Here is a 23803-nt window from a genome sequence, read left to right as displayed (position 1 = left end):
AGAATAGTCTTCAAGTGCGTGCTGCCTAACATAATGTATGCACACGTAAATAGATTTAAGTTAGATTTAAGCACGCACTCGCGTACGCAGGGGCGTATGGTTAATTTGACCTCTGATGGGAAATTAAAATGATTGCCGAGTGAACGACCTTTAAATGCCCCAACTACACGTGACCATATACCGAGTCGTAAACCTGGAACATAAACAGGAGTTGGCATTTTTAATGGACCCGCAAACAAGGCCCACGGTGCCGCCAAACCAAAACAAACTCAACTCGACTCAACGGTTTGGCAGCTGCGCTCAAAAGCCAATTGAGTGGAAATGCGTTGAGCGCGGCTTAAATAAGTTTTCAGTAACCAAAAAATAGTCAGTTCCGCTCAAAGCGTCTCCACGTTCACAACGTTCGTCGTCGTCGTCGGCAGTGCTGGGCTTTGAAAACGGCTGCGGAAATAATAGCCAAAAATTTGTTAACCTGGCCCATTGCAACGCCGCGTCGCACAAGTAAACCAAATTTATATAAGTTTTGCAAGTTGTGAAATTGAAGTGTGTAGCCAAATAAAAAAAAGGAAAAAGTAATAAAAAAGATAGAAACAGAAAACGATTTGAAACGGATTTCAAAAAGTGAGTTTATGTTAATCGATTACATAATGGGGAAAGGATATAGAAATCCACACACAAAAAAAAAAAACACCTACACAGCAATAAGAGAAAAATACTCAAAGCGAGTTAAAGTCGCTGCCTGGAGCCGAAGAAAAACTTTCGCTTTCACCGAAGCGCCAGGCATGAGCTTTTCTCGATCCGCAACTGGTCTTAATTTTATTTATTTATAGCCATATTGATGCTGCATATTAGCCATTAGCCAGAGCGCTTAAGCCCGAGCCAAGATCGCAGCTATTATGCATGTGTGTGTGTGTGTGTGTGTGTGTGTGTGTGTGTGTGTGTGTGTGTGTGTGTGTGTGTGTGTGTGTGTGTGTGTGTGTGTGTGTGTGTGTGCTTGAGTTCTTGGGTTTCACTTTCCGCAAGGCCCCACAAAATTATTCAAATTGATTTCGAAATTCTGTAGTATAATATATTTGGTATTGGGCAACGAGTTAATTAAAATACGTTATACGTTGAGTTTTGAATTTTAAGCCAAAGGCCCGCGGCAAGGTCTCGTCCGCCAAAGTTGGCTAATGCCATAAAAAACAAAGTAAATAAAAAAACTTACCCACAATGTGCAATCAGTGTGCGTGCGTGTGTGTGTTGCTGTGAATCTCCAGTTATGAATATGTACATATGTACATACATACATATGTGCTTTTCATTAATATTCACAAGCGATCACAATTTAGCAATTGCATTAACGGTCACACCATTGTGACCTCGCTGCGAACACCAGTTGAATATAGCCCCAAATATATCAAATTATACATACGTATTTCTAGGGGTTTCTTATAGAGCTGCTTGATCAATTAGTGTTACGAATTCGTACACTTGTATTCGTACACCTGTCCACTAACCGTTAAACGTGCCGAGACTCTATAATTAACCGTTCTACTGAGTCTTCTGGTCTTTTCCTAATGATATTACATTTTGATCCCGTCAGTTACATTCTAATGATGAGCGCATGTAATCCGAAAGATCACGTGGCCCAATACTGTAACAAATGAAAAAAAAAAAAATGAATAATTAGTATTCATGTGGCAAAGATTCAATTTTGAGCGCTTGCATTCGAGTGACAAATATTTGTCATTAGTTTAAACGCAATAGTTTAGTTAAGTGGGCGGCATAATCGAGTCTTACATCAATATCCGGCACTTCGGACTCGAGTTACATTTTGAGTGAGTTGTTTAGTCAGGAGTTGAAAGCTTTGCTTTGGCCACAAACTCGTTTCGAGTGTTTTCTTTGCGCCTGCTTCCGCTCTGGCACTCTCTCGCACTCACTCTCCTTTTCTTATACGTATGTTATTGTTGTTGGTGCTTTGTTTGCTGTACTTTTGGTTTTTGTCAAATCTTATGCTATGATGTAACAACGCGACTAATTGGCAGAGCGGATGCAGAGAAAGAGCGAGCAAAAGAAAACACAAATTGCACGACGCAAAGCACAGCTTGAAGTGCGCTCTCCTTCTGCTGCTGCCACTGGCTGTCTGCTGCTGTCTCCTGCTGTCTCCTGCACGCCTTTGGGTATGGCCATATGACCCAAAAACACAATCGTCAATAATTACTCACATATACACACGCGCGCACACACACACACACACGGACATGGGCTTGTAAGCTGGGCATAGTCAAAGCAGGGCATGTTACGAATTTCATTTTTGAGCAGTTCCCCTCTCCCCCCTCCCTTCCTGCACAGCGCGCTCTTCGAAATCTGTGTGAAGGCCATGAAAGTGAAAAAAAAAAATAAAACTTGATTTTACGTCCAGCGGGGGGCAGCTGTTATGGCCATAGGTATGGGCGGTTTATGCTTATAAACAGTTTGTTGACCAAAAACGGTTTGTGTTTTCCTTCTCTCTCTCTGCGCTACGCAGAGCCAATTAATATGGTCATTATTATATACTTCGGGGCATATATAAGTGCAATTGGCCACGTTAAGTAGCGTTGACAGTGACTGCCAGCAGTTGGCAGCCACCATGGCCGCCGCCGACTGCAGTGATATAATCTTCTGCCTTTATTTTAATATTCGGCTGACCTTCCAGTTCGAGTTAAATGGGCTTTTTGATCATGTAGAAATTTAAATAAAAACGATCGTACGATATGCCCGAGTCGTTGTTCATATGCAAAACAAACTGTCCCTTCATTTTGGGTCATGGTCAATGGACCGGTAAGTCCACAAAAGCGGCCAACAGCTAAAGCAGCTAATCACTTGGCTGTGGCAATTTTGGCCACAATCAAATATGCAGTCAGCTCTATTTTTAATCTTCTCTTTTGTTTTTTTGTTATTGTTTTAATTTGCCAACTCTTACATTGATGTTCATATGTATTCGTACTTAACCAATGGCCCGACACACTGACTAATGGCCAGCAGCTGGACCCACGCAACAGCAGGTGCCACGAACTTAAGTTCAAAGCCAATGACCCAAGCCCACAATGCACAAAACCCAAATTTGGCTGCAGGTGGGCTTTGATCACATATAACTGAATGTGTGTGTGTGTGTGCTGGTTAATGTAGGTTAGCAAACAGTAGTTAACTCCCAGAGTTCGATGATTTTTAACATTTTAGCCTCAGCGTCAGCGACTGGACGAAGGCCAACCACACAATTAGCAATATCTGCGCCAACATCTGTGCACTGTACACGTTGCGTATACGTAATAAATAGTTTTGAGTGTTTGCATACCCATTAAATGGCTTGCAACGGGGCTTAATTGACTTGTTGAGTGCGTTTATTGAATTCCATTATGCTTTGGCTTGCAGTGCTGGAAACTGAGGTGCGGCAACAACCCAAGCTGGATGGGCCGGCGTCCAGTGACAAGGACTACGATCCGTATGTGTGCTCGCTGAGCGCGGACATGAAGCTGCTGGCCAAGGACGAGCTTCACGAGGATGACAATATACGGCGACAGGCATTGGCCCAGTTCCGCGAATGGATTGCCAAGCATCCGTACATCAAGAAGTGCCGCACCGATGCGATATTCCTGCTGCGCTTTCTGCGCACAAAGAAGTTCTCAGTGCCCGCTGCCTGCGAGATGCTCGAGCGCTATTTGACCATACGCCAGCTGTTCCCCCAGTGGTTCCAGCAATTGGACATCAACGACCCGGCTATCGATGAGATATTCGAGGCGGGCTACTTGGTGCCGCTGCCGGAGCGCGACGCCAGCGGGCGTCAGGTGATCTTCTCGGTGGCCGGCAAGTTTGATCCCTACAAGTTCACCTCGGTGCAGATGGCGCGCGTGCATAGCCTGATCTGTGAATCGCTGCTGGACGACGAGGACTCTCAGGTGTCGGGCTATGTCTACGTCAACGACGAGAGCGGCATGAACATGGGCTTCGTCAGCCTCTGGTCGCTCACGGATCTGCGGAGCATCATGAAGTGCATTCAGAACTCGACGCCCATGCGCCACAAGGAGACGCACTTTGTGAATATACCCCACTATGCCAACCGCATCATTGAGCTGGGCGTCTCCATGCTCAGCGACAAGCTGAAGAAGCGCATCATTGTAAGTTGATCCTCTTAGAGCTACTTATTCAAAAACTATACTAACTTCCGCTTCTCTTTCCACACACAGGTGCACAAGAACGTGGATGGTCTGAAGTCGAAGATAGATCCCGCCATTCTGCCAAAGGAATACGGCGGCACCATGCCCATTGCCGAAATGATCCGGGAGTTCAAGGCCAAGCTGCAGCAGCGCCGCGCCGCAATCCTCGCCCTGGACGACATGCACATCGAGATCACCAAGGAGGCGGCCAAGTTTGCGGGCAATGACATCGGTGACATCGACGCCGGCATTGTGGGCAGCTTTAGGAAACTGGAGGTGGACTAGTTCTCCACGCGGGCTTTAGGCTAAGCTAGGTTAGGTCAGAATACCATTGAGACAATTGACAACAAACAAACAAACACACACACACAAAAATTGTCAGCCTTAAACCTTAAATTATAAAATATATACAATTATTTGACGGCCCGGGCTGCAACATCTAATTTGGCACGGATACAGGTACCGGAAACTGAAGTTGTAGTTAAAGTTGTTCGTTCTAGCTATATATCCCATCCATGCAGACCCATGTGCTTGCATGTATGCTATTTAAATATATATATACCCTTATACATTCTTGTTCAAACGTTGCGCGTTTTGTTTGCTTTCTCTTCATACGTTTTTAATAGAGACCTCGAGTTTCTTTCAGATTCCAGTCTTTGCTAACAGAGGTATGTACCCACGTTTGTATTCCAAGAACATTTTATTGACAAATGCAAATAAAAACATTTTCTATACATATTCGGAGCGCTAATAGCATTGATAAATAAATGAAAACCATTTAGATTAAACATATATACAGCAGAAATCGTGAACGAAATTTCATTAAACTTGAAATTTGCTTCAATTTTTATCAAATTTATTGGAGTTTTGAAGTCCAAATAAAATTCAAAGAAATGTTTATTCAATAGTGTGTAAATTTAAGATGCATTATTACGAATACAAATTATGATCAAAAAGTGATCAATCAAAGAAATTGGTTTAGTTTTGCCAGAGCTATGAGTCTTCAATATTAACAGGGTTTTTGGACAGAAAAATGTATGAATATAATTTTTCAGAACTTTTTTATACTTCACTTGTCCTCAAAATTGTTACATAGCACTATATACAAAATCTCTTAATTTTGAAAATAATTTTTTTATTAGTTTTAAATAAAAATTTAATTTTGAATGATTTAAATTCAATTTATTTCTTTTAAATTGTGTTCTCAAACATAATTATTAACGGCAAAAATAATAAAAATCGGTACAGTTTGAGTACAGTTTTGACTTGAGATCTGGAAAAGTTAAGCATAAGGTTTGGGGATTTTTAGTATATTTTAAAGGGAGTAAATTGTGAATTCCAATAACAATTCTCATTAATTCTAATTAGAATTTATGCCGTTTAGCTAAAGCTTTCGAGGTTGGGTTAAGAAGTTTAGAAAATCTTCCAATCCAGTATTCATAACACTGATAGTAGCGTATTGAAGAGTCGCATTATCACAAGCGCCGAGAACTTTTATTGTGCCCATAATTGTTGTTGCAACGCGATAACGGTGACACAGACAAAGACGACGACAACAACGTCGAAGTCGACGTCGACGTCGCTGAGAGAATCTTATTGCATTTTTGAGCAAGAAAGCGACGACAATCAAAGCTCGAGGTATGAAAGCGTAAAGTTCATATGAGTGTGTGTGTGTGTGTGCTTGTTTATGAACATGTGTGCGTGTATGTGAATGTACTTCTTCTGTGTGTACAGGCTCGCGAGAATATGTGTCGGCATTATGATTGTGTACTCTTTATTATTATGACCGCATACGAAATAATTTCCAAGTTTACATTTCAGTTGAGCGTTGGATCAGCTGGAGAACGCGAGCGTCGAGCGTGGAGCGTTAATAGTGGAACGCTGATCGTGGATCGTTGATCGTTGATCGTGGCGCAGTCTCATCTCGAGTTGTTAATTGTTGCGCTTTGTGACCGTGCTAAATGTTTCGGTTTGCGGCCCGGGCTTAGGCATGTCGACATCAGCTGCCGGGCATTGAGCAATTGTAGAACATAGACAGACTTTAGAAACAAAACGAGGTCTTCTTGGAACTCTGAAGAACTCTTTGACACAGTTCATGACTTTCACGCGGCTACATTGTGTTTGCATTAGTATTCGTATTGATAAAGTGTAAGTGCGACAAGGCCCACGCGCGCTGCGCTCAGCCGGCATACGGGGAGTATGCGCAATATTTGGCTTGTTAGTCATCAGCTGTGCCTGTACTTATTTTATGGGGTCAAAGACTTTTTGGCCAAAAGCAGCCACTGACAAACAGCTCAGATTTTAAAGATTATATTCATATGCATGCATCTTATACTCGTTTGTCAATAAATTATATGAATGCATGTGTGATATATGTATATGTCTGTACGTATGTAAGCAAAGCAACCTGCTAACTGCAAGTGCGCAGCGAATTCGCTACTGGGCACTAACACGCCACTAGCGGCTGTTCTCAGCGTACTCCAAGAGAGCGCAATCGGACTGCGAGCATTTGGAGCGAGGCGAAAGCTTTGCGCCGAACAGCTGTTTGTAAGTGAGCTTAACCAAACGCAGCTTTTAACTGGCTTGCGCTAAGTGGAAAGCGCACTGGAACTATGTACATATGTATGCATATGTGTGTGTGTGTGTGTGTGTGTGTGTACTTCAGTTTCAATTGAGAGGGAGTGAGAGAGAGAGAGAGAGGGCTAATTGAGCATGAGCCGTCGAAGTGGCGGCGTTTTATCAATACCGGAGTACGAGTCCCAGATAAGAACTCTGAAATCATTTATATAAATTATCACCTTTCTCTCATTCGCACATTCGTATGGAAAAACCACAGCGCGGAGCGTTGCATAGGAGCAGTGGAGCAGCGTCTCTAAGTGGATCAACATGAATAAGCTGCGGACCTGGCTGCCGGGCCAACATGCCAAAGACTCCGCTAGCCATTCGGTCACCCTTGAGCCGGAGATTGGCTTCCAGATCACCATCGAGATGCACGACCAAAAGGAGGACAATCAACAAAGCTTTACCGCTGCCAATGGCTCATCTCCAGTGCCCGAGCTGAATGTGCATCTCATTGCGGCGCGGCATCTGCCCTCCCTGTTCGGCTTCAAGATCGTACAGGGATACCTGATAAAGGTAATTGAAAGATCTTTAAATGCTTTAACTCTCAATTGGAGAGTATCTTTCTCTCTCTTTTTGCATAAATACTTTAATATATATTTTATTTTATATTTTTCGAACAGGTCAAACTGTTTCCGGGAACAAAACGCTTGGACAGCAGCATTCAGACCAACACCTGGCCCAAGTTTAATGAAAATTTCAAGTTTCCCTTGGTGCCCGATATTAAGTAGGTATATCTTTAGCTAATCTAATTTCCATGACATTCTTCTTCTTCTTCTTCAAATAGACCATCCTTAAAGCACGGCTCCGCCTTTTCCTCCAGACGTCAGGTGCAGAGCCGCCCAGCCGGCGACTTTTCCGCGCCCGACGAACTTTTTGCCGGCCAATTTGTGGTCTTTACCGTTTATGCGCTACTCGAGCTGCCTGCTGCAGTAAGTTTACAGTTTTGTCTAATATATATCTATGTAGGTTAAGCAAATAATGCCTTACAGAGTTTCAATCGATTCAACAAGACCTATCGCTCCCTGAAAGATAAGAGCTCGAGTTTTGTGCAGCGGCTCTCCGCGGGCGAAACCCAGACTGAAAATGGGTCACCACAAAAGAGCGTGAAGAATAAAAAGACGACGGAGAATCCAAGGGATGCCATGCCACCATTGACCATAAGTGAATCCCGGAGAAATATAGGTAAATATTGAAGAACATAATATACAGCACATTATATATAGATACAATAAGAGTCAGATTTTGTACAAGTTAAGGGAATAGGAATAGGATAAAAGTTAATGCAGAGTTTTATCAATATATTTTGAAAAATAGAAAAGTTTTCCAAACGAAAACCTTATTCGATTGATTCTTTCAATAGAGCTATATGATATAGTGATCCGTTATTAAAAGTAAGTAGATAGAGTAAGATAGAAGGAGTTAGCATATAAATAGACAAATGGATATGGCTATATCGACCCGGCTGTTGATACTGATCAAGATTATATATAAATACTTTATGGGATCACATAAAAATTTTGTAAGCATTTATCAGTTGTTTTAGGATTGGAGTTAAGTTGAGTTAAGTTTTGAAAAATAGCCTGATTGAAATGCCAGCAATCCCCGTTCCATATAGTTATGCTAAGAATGTCGTAAGGCTGCTAATTTTAGGGTTTTGACTCTTCCTCAGGCTCCGTCACCTGCTACCTGGAGCCGAAGCTTTTCAAGCGCAACGCTCGCACCGGCTGCTATGCGACTGAGGAGCTCTGGCTGCCCATTAAAGATATAACCACCACGGTGCTCAAGACGACGCCCAGCAACAACAACAACAACAACAACGGCAACAACAGTAACAATGTAAGCTATCAAAACAGACAAAACTGACGACAACTTGACGGGCCACATTTGGCCAAAAGTGACTTAACCAAATGTTATGAGCCGAGTGTTGGGCGTTGAGTGCAAGTTCATAACTTGAAAATGAAATTAAGATGTGCATTTAATTTGGAACTAGAGAAAGTTGGCCAAAAGTAAATTGCGACAAGCTAGGAGACTGCGTAACACAAGACAAATAAACAGACTGCAGGCAAAGCGGAGCTTGAATAAACAGGTTGACCCTTGACCCTTTTGTTTTACAGCTCACCAATGCGCCCAAAGGTGTCGTCGAGCTGGCGCTGGAGGTGCGCGATCTGAGCGAGAGCGAACCACCTGGAGAGCCGGAGCAGCCCCAGCCAAAGGACGAGCCAGCTGGCGTCGCCGGAGCGAACAACTGGCAGCGCATGACAGCCGAGGTGAAGCGCAAAATGGGCATCAGCAATGTGACCAATGTCTTGGGCGGCACCCTCGTGCTCCGCGTCACCACGGCGCGCATGCGCTGCTCCAACAAGGTCAAGGATGAGCTGGAGGCGACGGCCACCGCGGGCGTCTACGTTAAGACAACCGTCTTCGAGCATGGCATCTATGTGGATGCCTGGAAGTCGCCCATTTTCTATCCATCGCTCTCCACCAAATGGGATGGCGCTGGCGGCGATGAGGCCACCATATGTGTACCGTTGCGCAGTCGGGAGCAGCTGGAGAACATTGTGATTCGCATTACGCTGGCGACCAAGCTGAAAATGGGCAAGAAACTTGTGCTGGGCACCGTGCTGGTCGGCGGCGATGCCAATGTCACCGAATCGGGCATGGAGCAAATGCGTCTCCTCCGGGATGCACCACTCAATGAGCGCGTGGCCACCTGGCACTGCTATCATTAGCTGATGTCCCACCAACTCCTTGCCTCTGCCATTGATTTCTCAGCAATGTCGGCAGCTCAAGTATAGTTCCAAAATTTCTAGTTATATCATTCGATTATAATGCTTATATCTAATATTAAATTGATATGCTCATCTTTTTAATTGGCTAGGCTTAGCAGAGGCTGCTTTACGACCATGGCCATATTTAGGGACTGGCCGCGGAACCAGGTCGCGCTCAAAGCCATTTCACGCTCGCGGGTTTTCACACTTTTTGCGCAGTATTCCCAAATGTCTGCGACTGCGGCCCACTGTGCGAGCGCTAAATGCATGTGTATTCGTGTGTGTCTGTGTGTGTTAGTTTGTGTGTGTTTGTGAGGAAAATAGTCGCTGGCAGCATCGAGCGCTCGACGTTGGCGTTCAGTTCTCGAGAAGACAGCGCCGCGATCGGTTGTGCGGTTGTTTATTTTTGGGTGCTTGTCGTCGGCAGCGCGAGCCTGAAGCTGCGAGTTTCTCGGTCTCCGTCTCCATATACATACATATATGAAAACCGTACCCAATGTAAAAATAAATATACTAATTTTCGAAAAGAAAAACATATTCAAAAACGTGAGCCAAAACTAGCAAAAAATAAGTCGTTAACAAAAAAACAAAATAAAAAAAGGAAGGAAGAAAACTTTGCAAGCTTCTGGCGCACCCTGTATGCAGGCATTTGCCAGGTAACCGGCAGCCTTAGCCTCTAATTGATAGGTGCCTTTCATTTGGCTAACATGCAAATAACAACAACAATAATAAATCATTAAACATTCGCGCACTCGAAATTGTTCAATTGAATGGCGATAAAATAAAAGCAGCAACAAAAATGATTATAATGATGCGGCCTTAAGTAGATGTCGTCATTCCATTTCATTGAGTTGACGGATATACATATACATATATACATAAATGTACATATGTATATGTATATAAGCATGTATGTATGTATGTATGTGCATGTGTGCATGTGTTCGCAGTGCAGCTGAGTGGCGCGCCAATGCGACAGTTATGAATGCAACAACAGTTTCATTCATGAAAACAATATGCAAATACACACACACACACACTCACACACATGCATGCACACATACATGCATGCATTTATATGAAATGCATTAAGCGCATGTGTTATAAATATGGCGCCTGGGTGGCTTTTAGGGGGGTGGCGTGCGCATCTCCGCCGAATCATGATTTATGGCCAACAACATCCGTCACATATACACACACACACAAACACACACACACATATGTGTCTGTGTGAGTGCATATAAATTGTCGCCAGTGTCTAGTGCATTTTTCAAGAACAGTAAATCGAAGCCGAAATTGATTTTATTTCCACAAACACAAGCCTAATAAATAAATAAAACCGAAGCCCAGACGCGCAACTTGACAACTTTTCGACTTCCGTTGCGGCGGCTGCCCCATCTGCACATAAGTAGCATGTGCACATGTGTGTGTGTGTGTGCTCGTGTGTGTGTGTGTTTACACGTTTAGTAAGACGTGAACTGCCCACGAGCACTGCCGCTGCCCACTCGAGACATAAACAACAAAAAAGCCCCCCACATGCCACTCAGTAGCGGCGATTCAGTTTTTTTTCTTTTTGATTTTTTCGATTTTTCGTAAGCGTCATTAAAATTGCATTTCGTTGAACTGGCGCCCCGCTGTGCGCCCCCGCCAAACGTCGACTGGCCGGCCGTGCCAGACTTTGCGGCTGCTGCTGCGGCTGCCTCTGGCGGTGGCAGGTGCTGCGGCCAATCGGCGGATGACTATCGAGCGTTTAACTAACGCGTTGCTACTGTTTTTTGTTGTTGTTGTTTTTCATTTTCGTTTCGTTTTTGTTTTTGCGTAAATTTTTCATTCATGAGTGCCCATTCAAGTAATAGTGCTCTAGTCGGGCGTATTCGACTAACAGATGCGCTTTAATCGCTTTAATGCCAAGATTACCTATCTTTATATATGTATACACTTTAGCATAACAATAATCATAATCTAAACTTAACTATTGAAGATGTTTAAGCAAATAGTCAAACGACTTTTACGAGTATTACCCCAACATATAACATAGCCCTAGCTACCCTACACCTTAGAGAGACTTAAGCAAAAGCCAATTCAACTGTTCTCAACCTGTCTGGAATGTTGTCTTCAAAGCCTGATGATGACATGTCAAGGAATTTTGGCATATGTTTATCATGTTTAATCGCGCAAAAACCTAACATTTTAATCCCACTTAGTCTGGGTGGGGTATTAGCAGGTGGGGGCTGCCTTTGGATATGACGAACGGTTTGTTTACACGACGCCACGACGACGGCCGCTGCTGCTGCTGCTGTTGCCGTGGCTGCTGCTGCTGCTGCGGCTGCTGCTGTGGGTGATTTGCGGTCGCGCTGCGTTCTAAATAAAGAAGCGCCGTTTTTTATGTGCACACATATATGTATGTGTACACACACACACACATATGCATATAGACACATACATACATAAGCGAGCATGTCGTCAGGTGTTTAAGAATAGTTTCTAGTGGTTTGTTTTCTGATAATGCTAAATATTCCTCACAGCACAATCCAGAGCACGGCAGTTACTCAACCTTAAATTATTAGGTTGGCGTTGCATATGAGATCGGCGGACTGACAGATAAGCACGTTCTGGGCTCCGGCAGAGGGTAACCCGTAAAGTATGTTCTGATATTTATTGCCCATTCATTTTGCAAACATTTTCACCCCATGGCAAGTAGAAAATTTATGCACATATTTGAAAATTTAATTAGGAAATAAAAGTGTAAGGCATCGAGACTTTTGGGCATTATTTGCATAAATGAAAATCGCATAGAAAGGCGTTTTTTTCAAAGTCTAATAATAAAATGAATAAGTGAGAGGTCAATTTGAAGAATGAGATGGACAGAGAGAGATAGATAGAGGAATAGAGAGAGAGAGAGAGAGAGAGAGAGAGAGAGAATGGCTGAGAGAGAGGGTAAGAGCGAGAGAGATAGTGAGAAATGAATAAGAGATAGATAGATCGATAGATAGATGGATTGATAGATTGATATTTAGGTAGATATCTAGATAGATATATAGATAGATAGAGAGAGAAAGAGTGGGATAGAGAGAGAGTGTAAATAAATATCTCATTTCTATGCAATTTCCATGAATATAGAGCATATATAGATATTACGGAATGATAGAGGGTCTTGCATTCGAATGGATTTTAAATTAAATAAACTCAAAATCCTTGAAACAATCACGCATGTATCTTTAGAATTGCATTATTTGTGAAGTTCAAATTTGATACATCAAGTTCACAAAGCGCAGAAAACAGGAAATATATCTATGAGATACATTTGGAGAATGTGATAAATGATAAAGTAGCTTAACGCCCAATTTATGGAATTTCGTATACAACACGCTCACATTTTTCTATTGTTCAACTGAAACTGAAATATACTATGCCGATTTAGCCGCCATCTATCTATGGATTGCATTAGCGCCCAAGTATTGACATATGAATGGGTCGTTCATGGATTTTATGGTCATTATAGTACGATCGGCAGGGAATGGGAAAAACCAGAACTGTGAAGCAGCCAGCCAGCCAGCCAGTCGGCCAACCCACGATTGTTTTAGCCAGCCAGCCAGCCAGCCAGCTTGTCTGTCCCTAGTGCCATTTAGATACACGTGCGTCCATAAAGGGCCAAAGCGACCCGTGACCATATTTGTGCGAGAGTCTGTAAGATCGAGTAGACGATTGCATGTGCATGCGTGTGATTGAGTATGGGCAACTGAATTTGGTCCGGCATTCAGCATTCGGTATTGACGTAAGATCGATTGTACTTGCTTTTATAAAAAAAAAAATAAAAAAAAAACAAATATACATTGTTTTTTGGCATTTACCGAGTGCTTCTGTTGCCACTTTAAATTCCACAGTGTAACTCAAAGTTGATTTTAATGGCGAACTTTGTGCCCAGGTCCGGTCTCGGTCCCGGTCCCTGGACGCCGCATGACTCGTCAAAGGCAGCCGCCGCCCGCCGCACAGATGAACTGAATTTCAAAAAAATAATTTGTATTTATGTTTTTAATTTTGCTCGTCTTCTGTTTGTAATTACATTGTACATGGGCATGTAGCTAATTAATTTCACTTTTATTCTGTTTTTTTTTTTGTTGTTTTTTTGTGTATTTGTGCGTTCTGCCCACGCTTTTGATCGCCGTGCTTTAAGGTCTCTTACAAGTTCAAATATTTGCTTTGTAGTTGCCAAAGATAGCCCTGGTCGCAACTGCGTCAGTCAGAGCAAGAAAAATACTAAAATAATAGGCATAAAATCAAAAAAACAGTTTCGGATTTTTTGTTGAATTGTGCGTAGAGCAAAGATATGGCCCGCAATGAATGTACTTCTGATGTACTTTGACGCAAACGAGTCGATTAGTTGTGCTAAATTAAACAAGTTAATTGCCTCTAAATTAATTGGCGAATTTCATATGTGACTGCGCCAGATCCGCAAATACATTTTTCAAAATATCTCATTGCGAATATTGTGTAATCCGGCTTAGGCCATCCATAAAGTTAATTTTATATATTATCATTATTTTTTCATATTATTATGATGTTCATCTTTGTTGTCAAAGGTATCTCACAATCTTCAAAGCTAATCAAATTAATAAAAAAAAATTTAATTAAAGCCTGCGATTCGAGCTAAGATCATCGCAATCGGATCAGAAATTTTGAATATTTCTTTTATATCATCGATTAATGGTTCTTTTCTTAAATATCCACAGAGTTCTTTTCGACTTGGAATCCTGGAATCTCGAACTCTCATCGTCTACGGAAATATCCCTGATATAGAATGCGTCTGATTTGCAGCTTTTTCAAATGGCTGGCACTTTTACAGCTGCTGGCCCCGAGTCAGGTGAGTTCAACAATTGCTCGAGCGTGCGAATTATAAATGCTTTGCCTCGCCCACTTGACACAAGCTCATGATGTCAATCGGCAACAATTGGCTCGACAATTTGACGATTGGCTGTGACTGTGCATAATTAACAAATTTGTTTAAGCTGACAACAACAATTATCTATATCCAAATTAAGTCAGCAGGCATTGTGACCTTTTCCGTAGCGGATGATATGACCCCGGCAACGAAACGGTAAAAATGCCTTTGTTTCATTTTCGTGCAGCTCGTATTTCCGCATGATTGCACTCTCGAATTCCCAAAATTGGCCAGATTGGGCAACTCCGCCGTGACTTATGACGCTGGCGGAACCTGGGAGAACATGCTTTAACCATGACTAAAACACACCTGGAAAAGGTCAGCGCTGTGGGTCGCGGTTCAACTCAATGCCTCGATTTTCGAGAAGCGCTTTTTTGTATATTCTTGTATTTTGGTTCCAACCTTGTTTCGTCTCGATATTTCCAATTGGATATGAACAGTTCAGATTTTCCATTCCTTTTCTATGGAACTACTTGGAGCATGATTGTTGCTAGAGTTCTCTGAATTGTCCAAGTTCCGTGCCATAATATATAACGGCTAACAATAAACACGCAACAGCTGGTTCCATTGGCGATTTACGGCAGAAGGAGCTGCTGAGCCAATCGCCTTGGTCTTGGTGGAGGCGTCGCTGGTTGTGGTGGGAAGACGCTGAAACCTATTTTGGATAGGAACGAGACAGGAAGAAGGGATATGCCGGCGTCGGCAAAGCGAAATTTATGTTATTTTTAGCGATGAAGCAGCCAAGTCTTCGACATCGACTGGAAGCATAACTGCATCAGTCTGGGCGGAGGCAGACGAGAGCAATGACACCTCAAATGAAACGCAGCCCCTGCACCACAAGCATATATGCATATACACAAGTATATATGGCTACGGTCTGACTTATCCGCTGCGATTGGCCTGCGTTGGCGCGTCTCTGCGCCTGGGCAGACTTGGAAATGTTGGCGACCGTTTCTAATGTTTGATTTGGGCTGCCAATTGCCAAGTGGACAGACATATTTATTGGCCTGTGTTTACCAGGCTTTCGCTAATTTGTCTTTTGAACGCCTTTTTCTTCTTGTCAGAGTGGACACGTGCAGGAAGCCAAGCGTCACCTACGCGCCGAGCTTGGCGACGCCCTGGGCCATCCAAGCTACTATGGCTCCCATTGGCACCATGGGCAACGTGTGCATCGGCTGCGCATGCCACACGCTCACCAGAGATGGACCGGCCGGCGGCGCTCGATTAATCATCAGCATCCCTTCAGCCGCTGGACACAGTGGACGACCTGTGATGAGGACTGCATTCGGCGACGGGAGCGCGTCTGCAAGGCCAAGCGAAAATGTGGACACACCAAACACGTGGAGCAGCGCAAGTGCTCGCAGTGAGTGCCAAATTGTGGCTGATTAAAGGGAAAATTTAAAAATATTACTCATATTTATGCTGTCATGCAGTTGTCATCCGGCAGTCAAGTGGCATACCACGAGCAGTTTGCCGCCAGCCAACTTGCCACACCATAATCCCCATTTGCCAGCGATCGTTATAAACGCGGCGGCAGCTGCAGCGAGTGGGCCACCCTTTCAGCCGCATCCAACCGAACCACATCCTCATCCGGACGTGGACTCTGTTGAGGTAGTGCACAGAAGGCCGCCACAATGGCCCCCAATTGAATCTAGTGTAGAGCACGATGATGATGAAGAGGAAGCAGAAGAAGATGAGGCCCCCTTCCATGGCGATCAAGGCGACTTTTTTGTGCTGAAACGATACCGACGCAGGCAGAAACCAAGGCACAGCTCCAGGCAAGGCTCAAGGCACAGCGCGGAGCACGGCTCAAGGCACAGCTTCGGGCACAGCTCCGGGCACAGAATTAGGGAAAAGCCCAAATTCGATTACCTTGATGACGATTTTGAGGATTACTTCGAGCGCAAATCCTTTAAGCAGCGTTCCTTGGGCAGCGTCGATAATTCCGGCCTGGACGGAGATGTCTTTCAGTACGAGGACTTCGATATCGAGCCTGATAGCCAGTACACCGACTCGGAAGAGTATACGGATGTGCGCAACATGACTTTCTTGCCGCCCGCCAAGGAGCGGAATACACCAGACGGGCTGCTGCCTCGCCATCGACGCCTCTACTCCAAGTGGAGCCGCTGGACCAAGTGCTCGCCGAAGTGCACCACACGGCGCTACAAGTAAGTGGCTGCCATTCGCTTTAAACTTCTCACGCTCTTCAAGCTCTTCTCTCCTCAGAAAGTGCCGCATCAGCGAGCAGTGCGGACGCGAGGTGCTGCGCGAGATCGCCTACTGTTACACCGAGGGCAGCTTCTGCCAGCAGTGGCTACAGACCCAGGTGCAGAAGGTGCCCGCCTATGAGTCCAGACCTGGTCCGGTGACGGCCATGCGACGCATGCACACGGAGCCGGAAGCTGCGGCTGGAGCCTTGAGCAGAAACGATGTCAATGTCATCATGAGCGGCAAGGGCTATCGGGGACCCGAGTACTCGCCGCTGAAGCTGCACTGTGGGCTGCCGCGCAGTGGACACCGGAGCATGTACAACATGCTGAAGATTATTGGCGGCAAGGCGGCCCGCAAGGGCGAGTGGCCCTGGCAGGTGGCCATCTTCAATCGGTTCAAGGAGGCCTTTTGCGGTGGCACATTAATCGCTCCGCTCTGGGTCCTGACCGCCGCTCACTGTGTGCGCAAGGTTCTGTACGTGCGCTTCGGGGAGCACAATCTGGACTATGAGGACGGCACCGAGGTGCAGCTGCGCGTGCTCAAGAGCTACAAGCATCCCAACTTCGATAAGCGCACCGTGGACAGCGACGTCGCGCTGCTGCGGTGAGCACAACTTGATCTTTGGCATACTTTACGTATATAAATGTTTTGCATTCTATTGAAGGCTGCCCAAGCCGGTCAATGCCACCAGCTGGATTGGCTACTCCTGCCTGCCGCGCCCCTACCAGCCGCTGCCCAAGAACATGGACTGCACGGTCATCGGCTGGGGCAAGCGGCGCAACCGGGACGTGGTCGGCACCAGCGTCCTGCACCAGGCAGACGTGCCCATCATACCCATGGAGAACTGTCGCAGTGTCTACCACGATTATACAATAACAAAGGTGCTTGCTTCTGTTAGTAAATACTTTCAACTTATACAAACTGGGCTTATTTGCAGAACATGTTCTGCGCTGGCCATCGCCGTGGCCGCATCGATACCTGCGCCGGCGACTCGGGCGGGCCGCTGCTCTGTCGGGACACCACCAAAGCCAATCATCCGTGGACCATTTTTGGCATTACCTCGTTCGGCGATGGCTGCGCCAAGCGCAATAAGTTTGGCATCTATGCCAAGGTGCCCAACTACGTGGATTGGGTCTGGTCGGTGGTCAATTGCAATGGCAACTGCAAATTGCACTAGCAGTTAGCCAGTTATCCAGTTGCCAGCGATCTGGGCCAAATGCAAAAGGTATCATAGATATAGTTCGTAGCTGGTAAGTCGTTATGTTTCAGAGGCTGTGAGATACTTATTTACTTTTAATCGCCTGGAGGCCCGCATCTGGGCAACTCATCCTGTAAATACAACACATACTTGCCTAAGTACTCATCATGTACATACGAGTTCTTACGCGGAATTCTTTCTTTTCTGGCTAAATATAAATTATTTATTACCTGAAAGCATAGCTGAGCTGCATGCCCCGGGGAATTTGCAGTTGCGATTTCCTGGGAACCTTATCTTTAAATTTATAATAAACCAGGAGAAATTCTGCTAGCGAATATTTCACATGCACAGCGAATGCTTGTTTACAGGAAAATACTTTCTAGAATAAGGTCTGTTTAATATCGGATTCGTATGAATTAATTATAATAACAGTTGGCACTATTGTTTGTCCACACTTCTAGTTTTACACATTCTTGACTTTTGCTTCAAATATTCGGCGTGCCGAAGATTGAATTCCCTTGTAGAAGCATGGTTATATATGTATATATTGTAAAGCAGCCCTATAATATAGTATTTCGATTTGAGACAGACAGACAGACTAAGCTATATTGACTCGGCTATTGATGCTGATCAGGAATATATACTATACCTTATGCGATAATCCCCTCCTAAGCGTTACACATTTTATAATACTTGTTACAAGGTTATCAATATGAAAACAGATCCCAAAAATGAGGTCCGCACAAAAGAAATTTTGCGTTATTTTAGTTTATTACATTAATGTTAAATGCTGCCCGCTGAGGCTTTAATAATACAACTATATAACGGGACCTTTTTACATTTTTTCTACTACAAATAAGAGTACACCTTGGTTCGTAATTTAAAAAAAAACCATCACAAGATTTATGTGTATGCACATGTATGCAATCAATGTATTCGGATTGGGTTGCGTATATTGTGTGTAATGGTTAGTCGAATAGGCAACCAATAGCCAAGCAGCTTCAAGCTGTCTACTATCAGGCCATTGTATAGTGGAGTGCCACCGAGGCGAGCAGCACCAGCAGAGCCACCGCAATGCCGACCATGTACATACTGCGGGACAGTTCTCGCTTTGGCATCGAGCTGCTCATTGTGCGGCTGTTGTCTGCATATGCGTCTGTATCTCCGTGTAAATTGTTGAAGTTGCCGTCATCTGGTAGAGCCTCGGCGTCCAAGTTAATCGCCTCCGGATCGAGCTCGATGTCAAGTACCTGCTTGGCTTGGGCTACAGCCACGGTGGGTGCTTCGCCACGGAACAAATATTCGGAGAACTGAACCGAGCTGCAAGGCGGACAGTTGCCACATTCCGCGGGTATGCTGAAGAACACACGTCGGGGAGGTTCGCTTATGTAGACCGCCTCGTTGGTGACGTGCGGATCGGTTAGACCATCGCAGTAGACCTGGATCCGCGTTATCAACGAGCGCAGCACGTCGTCGCGCAAGAAACGCTTCACATCTGCCAAGCTGTTCCGTGGGTTGCAGTAAATTCGTGAGAAGATCATCCCGCTCATGCGTAAAGTGCCGCTAAATTCGCGCACCGTAATGTCGTTTGGATTGTTTAGCTGGCACTTGACGGGCATCACGATGCTGGCCCGTATCACGCAGCCATTGGAATTGTCAATGGGGGATAGTAGATGCAATGTAGGGGCAGCCGCAGCTGTCGGCGAGCTGGCAGCAGCTGCGGTGGCATTGGTCGTTGTCTCCTTAAGCTTCTCGTCCTTAAGCTTTTTCTTTTTAATGTAGCTCTGCAAATCCATTGTGTCCTCGACCATTTCGTTCTGGAGGAATACCTCGCTGGCAATGAGGTATTTACGGATCGTGAATATAATATTTTGAAACTGTTCTTCTATGTTGATGCGTTTGGTTGTATCGACTATGGGTATGACATCATCCAAGTCGTAATTGCACTCCAATTGTATCCACTCGAACGGCTTCTCCACGAAGCGATATTCCATGGATGAGAATGTGCCGCCGCTGTCGGGGTTTAAGAAAACAAATATATATTACTTAAGTAGTTCATGGAGACGATTGGCAGAGCTCTACAAATATAATTTTTTTGATAAATACAACATACATATGTATCTAGAGATAAATCGTAAAATGCAATCCATAAATAAGTCGTAAGAACAGCTACGAAAATTAACTATTATATAAGAAAATATACGCCGTTAAGGTCGTAAAACATTCAAAGGTGTAAGTACTTGATTTTCAACATGTTATTTACCATATGATGCATTTAATGTTTGCCGTAAAATACGTTTTTTTGCAATGTCTATTTTAAGCATGTGGCCAACAAGATAATTGATAAAGAAAAGATACATAAGTCAACAGTGTAAATTCGGCTATATCCCGACCCAAATACTCAACAATTGTTAGTTAGTTCTACAAAGGATCTCACTTACTTTCCATGCGTATAGTTTTTGCAGAGCAAAGTTTTGTCGGCCAGGGAGTAGGAGAGGAATACATAGTCTGTCTGTGCCATGTCTGTGGTGTATACTCCGAAGGAGCTATTGCTCTTGACCAACACGCTGCAACAAAAATGAGACATTATAATTGTTTTGACTTCCCTTCTTATCTCGGGCACTCACTCGTAGACATCGGAGAAGAGTTTCTTGGCGTTCCTAAATCCCTCGCTCTGCTCGTTGGCCATGTCAGGGCGAACAGAGGCAATGAATATACCTAAAATAGAGTAAGCCCATGTGAATTGGAGTCTGATTGCCTGCCTATCTCAGTGCCCACCTATGACATCAAAGGAGCCGGGACACATTTTGCTGGCGCTCAGCCATTGGGAGGCCAACGCCTGCGAGTTGATGTCACGTATGCTTAACCGGACATCGCTCAAGTCTTCCAAGTCCGCATCCTCCTCGCTGTTGCGTGCCAGATGAACCACAATACTTTTGGTTAAATCTGCTTGCTGGAATTCAAGGTGTGGTTGAATAAAAAAAAAAAGAAGAGTATTCAGTCAACAAAATAAACCTACGTGGCGTTGGCCGGAGCAGGAGCATACTTGTACTTACGTGACCAACGATAATGCCGTACGAGAAACTGTGCTCTTGGGCGCACTTTTCCAGATAGAGCTCATCGGATTTGCTCAAAAGCACGGTGCGCATTATATTATTTTTAGTTTTTCTAACAATACAAAATTGCAGCAGTTCTGGGCTGACTTTACTGTTGATGATATATAACTATCGATAATTTTAGGTTGTTTCGACAAGTTTGATGCTAGGCGGCCTTATCGATGTTTTGTGAACGATTGTTTCGTTGAGTTTTAGAGATGAGAGAGAAATGAAAACTCAAATGTGTTAGGGCGCAAAAACTTATTTCAAAATGAATATACTCAAAGCCTTATTCAAACAGGTGCTTGTAACAGGTGCTTATTATAAAAAAAGGGAAGAGAGAAATTATGAGTACACATTTTAAAAGTATTGAAAGAGTGTAAAAAGTAGAGAGTAGTCAGAAAGGGACCTCGTAGGGTGTTATTTTTCGTCTTCCAGCAACAGTCTAATCGATCAATATATATTTTCTATGTATTATTTTCCATTATTAACTGCCCTTATAATCTTCTGCAAGGTTTCAGAGCTGCTTAAAATGAAGGAAAGTCAAAGTTAAGCTTGAAGAATTTTTAATCAAAGCGAACAGCTTCTTAAATGATATGTAATTGGTTTTAAAGTTCAAAAGTGTATTTTTAAGCGCTTCAAACTAACAATCTGCACAGCTGCTTCAATTTATTCATTTAATTGCATTAAGATACAAGCGAAGAGAAGTATCCCCGATCCGAGCACACCCTTCTACACATTCAAGCGCTCGAATTAAGTCAGCAACCTTATTACTCCGCAATGATTGCTTGCTCGAGGAGCACAAAGATATGCATATTTCTCTCCCTGTGTGCGAGTGTGTTCTTCATATATGTGCCACCCAAATGGTCAAGTGTTTTGTGGGGATTATGGCGAACGGACGCGATCGGTAATCGAATTAGGTAAACAAACACTCAATAAAGCGAGTGTTCGTTGTGCATATGCACACATACATCTCCATAATGTATAGCTATCTATATAGATATCTACATTCAGACGAGTCAGGCAGTGGCAACGACGTCTGCGGGATTGCGATTGTGCCGTGATGACAGGCCAAAACTAAATGAAATTTCGTTTAGGTGGTCGCTGGCTGCGGCTGCGAACCATCTGCTTGTGTGAATGCTTGATTGTTGAAGTGCCACTTGATGGCGCGAGGGCGCACGCTACTCTCGAGCCTCGGATTCAGCCTCAGCCCCAGCTCCGTCTCCGACTCCAACTCCGGCAGGGGCACCGGCTCCACAGCTCACGTCTTATTTACATAGTAAATTATTCCTGTTCAATTGTTTGCGTTTGCTCTGGATCTCTGGCATAAAAGCACTCGAGCGTCATCGTCAGCTTTCATCGTCGTCGTCGTCGTCGTCGCTGGTTCATTCATGATTTGCCTTTCACAATTTGATGTATGTATGTATGTATGTAGATATGCATATGTATGTGACATTTTATGCACATTTACTACAAAAATGTGCGGCTTAATTATTTGTAAACCGTTAGTGAGAGAACTTGTTGGCCATTTGGAGCATTCTTTTTTTTTTTTGCTTATCCACACTTCCTACCCGATCTCTTGACTGTGCAGATTTATGTTCTTCTGTCCAGGCCAGGCAGGCAACTGGTAATTGCTTTTCAGCTCGAACCATTCGAATTGCGCCGGCAGCTACTCAATTCACAGGCATCGATGCAATTTGGCTTCTGTGCAGGCACCACGGTTGCCATTGCCCCCACCGGCAGGCATTCTGTGTGGCTCGCCCATCACGCCATGTGTAGCTTAGTTGCACTCTCGACTCAGCTTTGAGTCGCCTTGCCCAAGCAGCGCATCAATCATCCAACACGCACACCAAAAGCTACAAACGCCACAGAAGAGACAAATCTGAGCACCTTGCAATCTGTGTCCAGGTGTATGTGTGTGTGTGTGTGTGGCAAGGCAATACATCAAAGCAGCTTATGATTTATCAATCACGAGACATCACATATACCAAGCAAAATTTAAAGTATATTCCTCTTGCATTGAACTTTAACACAAATACAGGAAGGGTAAGTTTTAGATACTTTTCTTAAATAATATACTTACATTTATTTTTCAGATTTATAGGGTTGATCCCGACCTGCTTGTGGTTAGTAGTCCTATATTAGGGGGATGTGGGTTTCCCCTCTCGAGTCGTTGTGACTGCTTGATTTGGAATGCGGGTTTCGTTTGCCGGAAGTTCTGTGTAATAGCAACACATCAAATTTGCTTGTGATCAAGCAAATTTCTTCAGATGTAGCATTGCACAGCTAGCAGGAACCACATATTTTTCAACGGACCAATCTACATAATAAACAAATAAAAAAATCAAACTGAAAAGTAGGTGCTGACTCTATGTAGGCGTATTTTATACACGTAATCAATATGAATTGAAGAATTTTTATATTATTTTTTAAATTTACTACGAACCCGGGTCAGATATTTGAAATATCCAACGTTTTTTTGAATGCTATTTGTGAAAGATATTCTTAAGGACGATAAACAGAAAAGTATGTGCTAAATATATGAAGGCAAAAACTTTTGCTTTTTCTAGATTCGCGTTAGATGCAGTTTATTGTATATTTACTTGTTTTTAAAAATGAAATAATATTTTCCAAATTGAGTATGAACAAGTTGTCCGATTTCCTTCCTTGAATCCCGTTCGTAAGGGCGATAATTAAACAGAAATATAGTTATATAGCTTTTGTTGATTATATATTTTCTATTTTGATAATCTAATATAATTTAAAGAATTTCAGTAAATTTAGTAGGAATCTGT

General features: G+C 43.8%; 4 protein-coding genes and 2 long non-coding RNA genes across 9 annotated transcripts; 4 read left to right on the top strand and 2 right to left on the bottom strand.

The window, feature by feature from the left end:
- The first annotated feature begins 362 nt into the window (after positions 1-362).
- Positions 363-4461, top strand: LOC135429526 (clavesin-1). Of its 3 annotated transcripts, none has more exons than XM_064683845.1 (3): positions 363-501; positions 3394-4136; positions 4206-4461. In XM_064683845.1, coding segments are annotated over exons 1-3 (999 nt in total). In that variant the 5' UTR covers positions 363-500; the 3' UTR covers position 4461. The 3 variants fall into 3 exon arrangements, with proteins under 3 accessions (XP_064539915.1, XP_064539913.1, XP_064539914.1); XM_064683843.1 differs by having other exon boundaries at positions 364-621; XM_064683844.1 differs by lacking the exon at positions 363-501 and adding an exon at positions 1743-1820.
- A 61-nt stretch (positions 4462-4522) lies between these two features.
- Positions 4523-9667, top strand: LOC135429525 (uncharacterized). Of its 2 annotated transcripts, XM_064683841.1 has the most exons (8): positions 4523-4634; positions 4822-4843; positions 7012-7310; positions 7418-7521; positions 7582-7726; positions 7787-7979; positions 8467-8633; positions 8912-9667. In XM_064683841.1, the coding sequence occupies exons 3-8, from the start codon at positions 7062-7064 to the stop codon at positions 9524-9526; spliced, it is 1473 nt and encodes a 490-aa protein (XP_064539911.1). In that variant the 5' UTR covers positions 4523-4634; positions 4822-4843; positions 7012-7061; the 3' UTR covers positions 9527-9667. The 2 variants fall into 2 exon arrangements, with proteins under 2 accessions (XP_064539911.1, XP_064539912.1); XM_064683842.1 differs by lacking the exons at positions 4523-4634; positions 4822-4843 and adding an exon at positions 6032-6323.
- Positions 9668-9805: 138 nt separating this feature from the next.
- Positions 9806-18149, top strand: LOC135429522 (uncharacterized). The gene is made up of 7 exons (XM_064683839.1): positions 9806-10221; positions 14296-14426; positions 15569-15867; positions 15938-16672; positions 16731-17318; positions 17380-17596; positions 17653-18149. Exons 2-7 carry the CDS (start codon positions 14364-14366, stop codon positions 17890-17892), a joined length of 2142 nt encoding a protein of 713 aa, XP_064539909.1. The 5' UTR covers positions 9806-10221; positions 14296-14363; the 3' UTR covers positions 17893-18149.
- A 516-nt stretch (positions 18150-18665) lies between these two features.
- On the bottom strand, positions 18666-21146 carry LOC135429524 (protein odr-4 homolog). The gene is made up of 5 exons (XM_064683840.1): positions 20970-21146; positions 20692-20866; positions 20541-20631; positions 20355-20480; positions 18666-19926 (listed from the first exon to the last, which is right to left on the bottom strand). Exons 1-5 carry the CDS (start codon positions 21060-21062, stop codon positions 18930-18932), a joined length of 1482 nt encoding a protein of 493 aa, XP_064539910.1. The 5' UTR covers positions 21063-21146; the 3' UTR covers positions 18666-18929.
- A 464-nt stretch (positions 21147-21610) lies between these two features.
- On the bottom strand, positions 21611-23367 carry LOC135429576 (uncharacterized). The gene is made up of 2 exons (XR_010436428.1): positions 23092-23367; positions 21611-23032 (listed from the first exon to the last, which is right to left on the bottom strand). It is a non-coding gene; the product is annotated as an uncharacterized LOC135429576 (long non-coding RNA).
- On the top strand, positions 22923-23367 carry LOC135429575 (uncharacterized). The gene is made up of 2 exons (XR_010436427.1): positions 22923-23054; positions 23105-23367. It is a non-coding gene; the product is annotated as an uncharacterized LOC135429575 (long non-coding RNA).
- Positions 23368-23803: the final 436 nt, after the last annotated feature.

The sequence above is a fragment of the Drosophila montana genome, unplaced genomic scaffold (genome assembly GCF_035044405.1).
Source record: "Drosophila montana isolate Dmon_TW-CO22-7 unplaced genomic scaffold, ASM3504440v1 contig_2668_1, whole genome shotgun sequence".
In the NCBI taxonomy this organism is placed as follows: domain Eukaryota; kingdom Metazoa; phylum Arthropoda; class Insecta; order Diptera; family Drosophilidae; genus Drosophila; species Drosophila montana.
The sequence above is the reverse complement of the archived record's forward strand: the minus strand, read 5'-3'. Positions and strand labels throughout refer to the sequence as shown.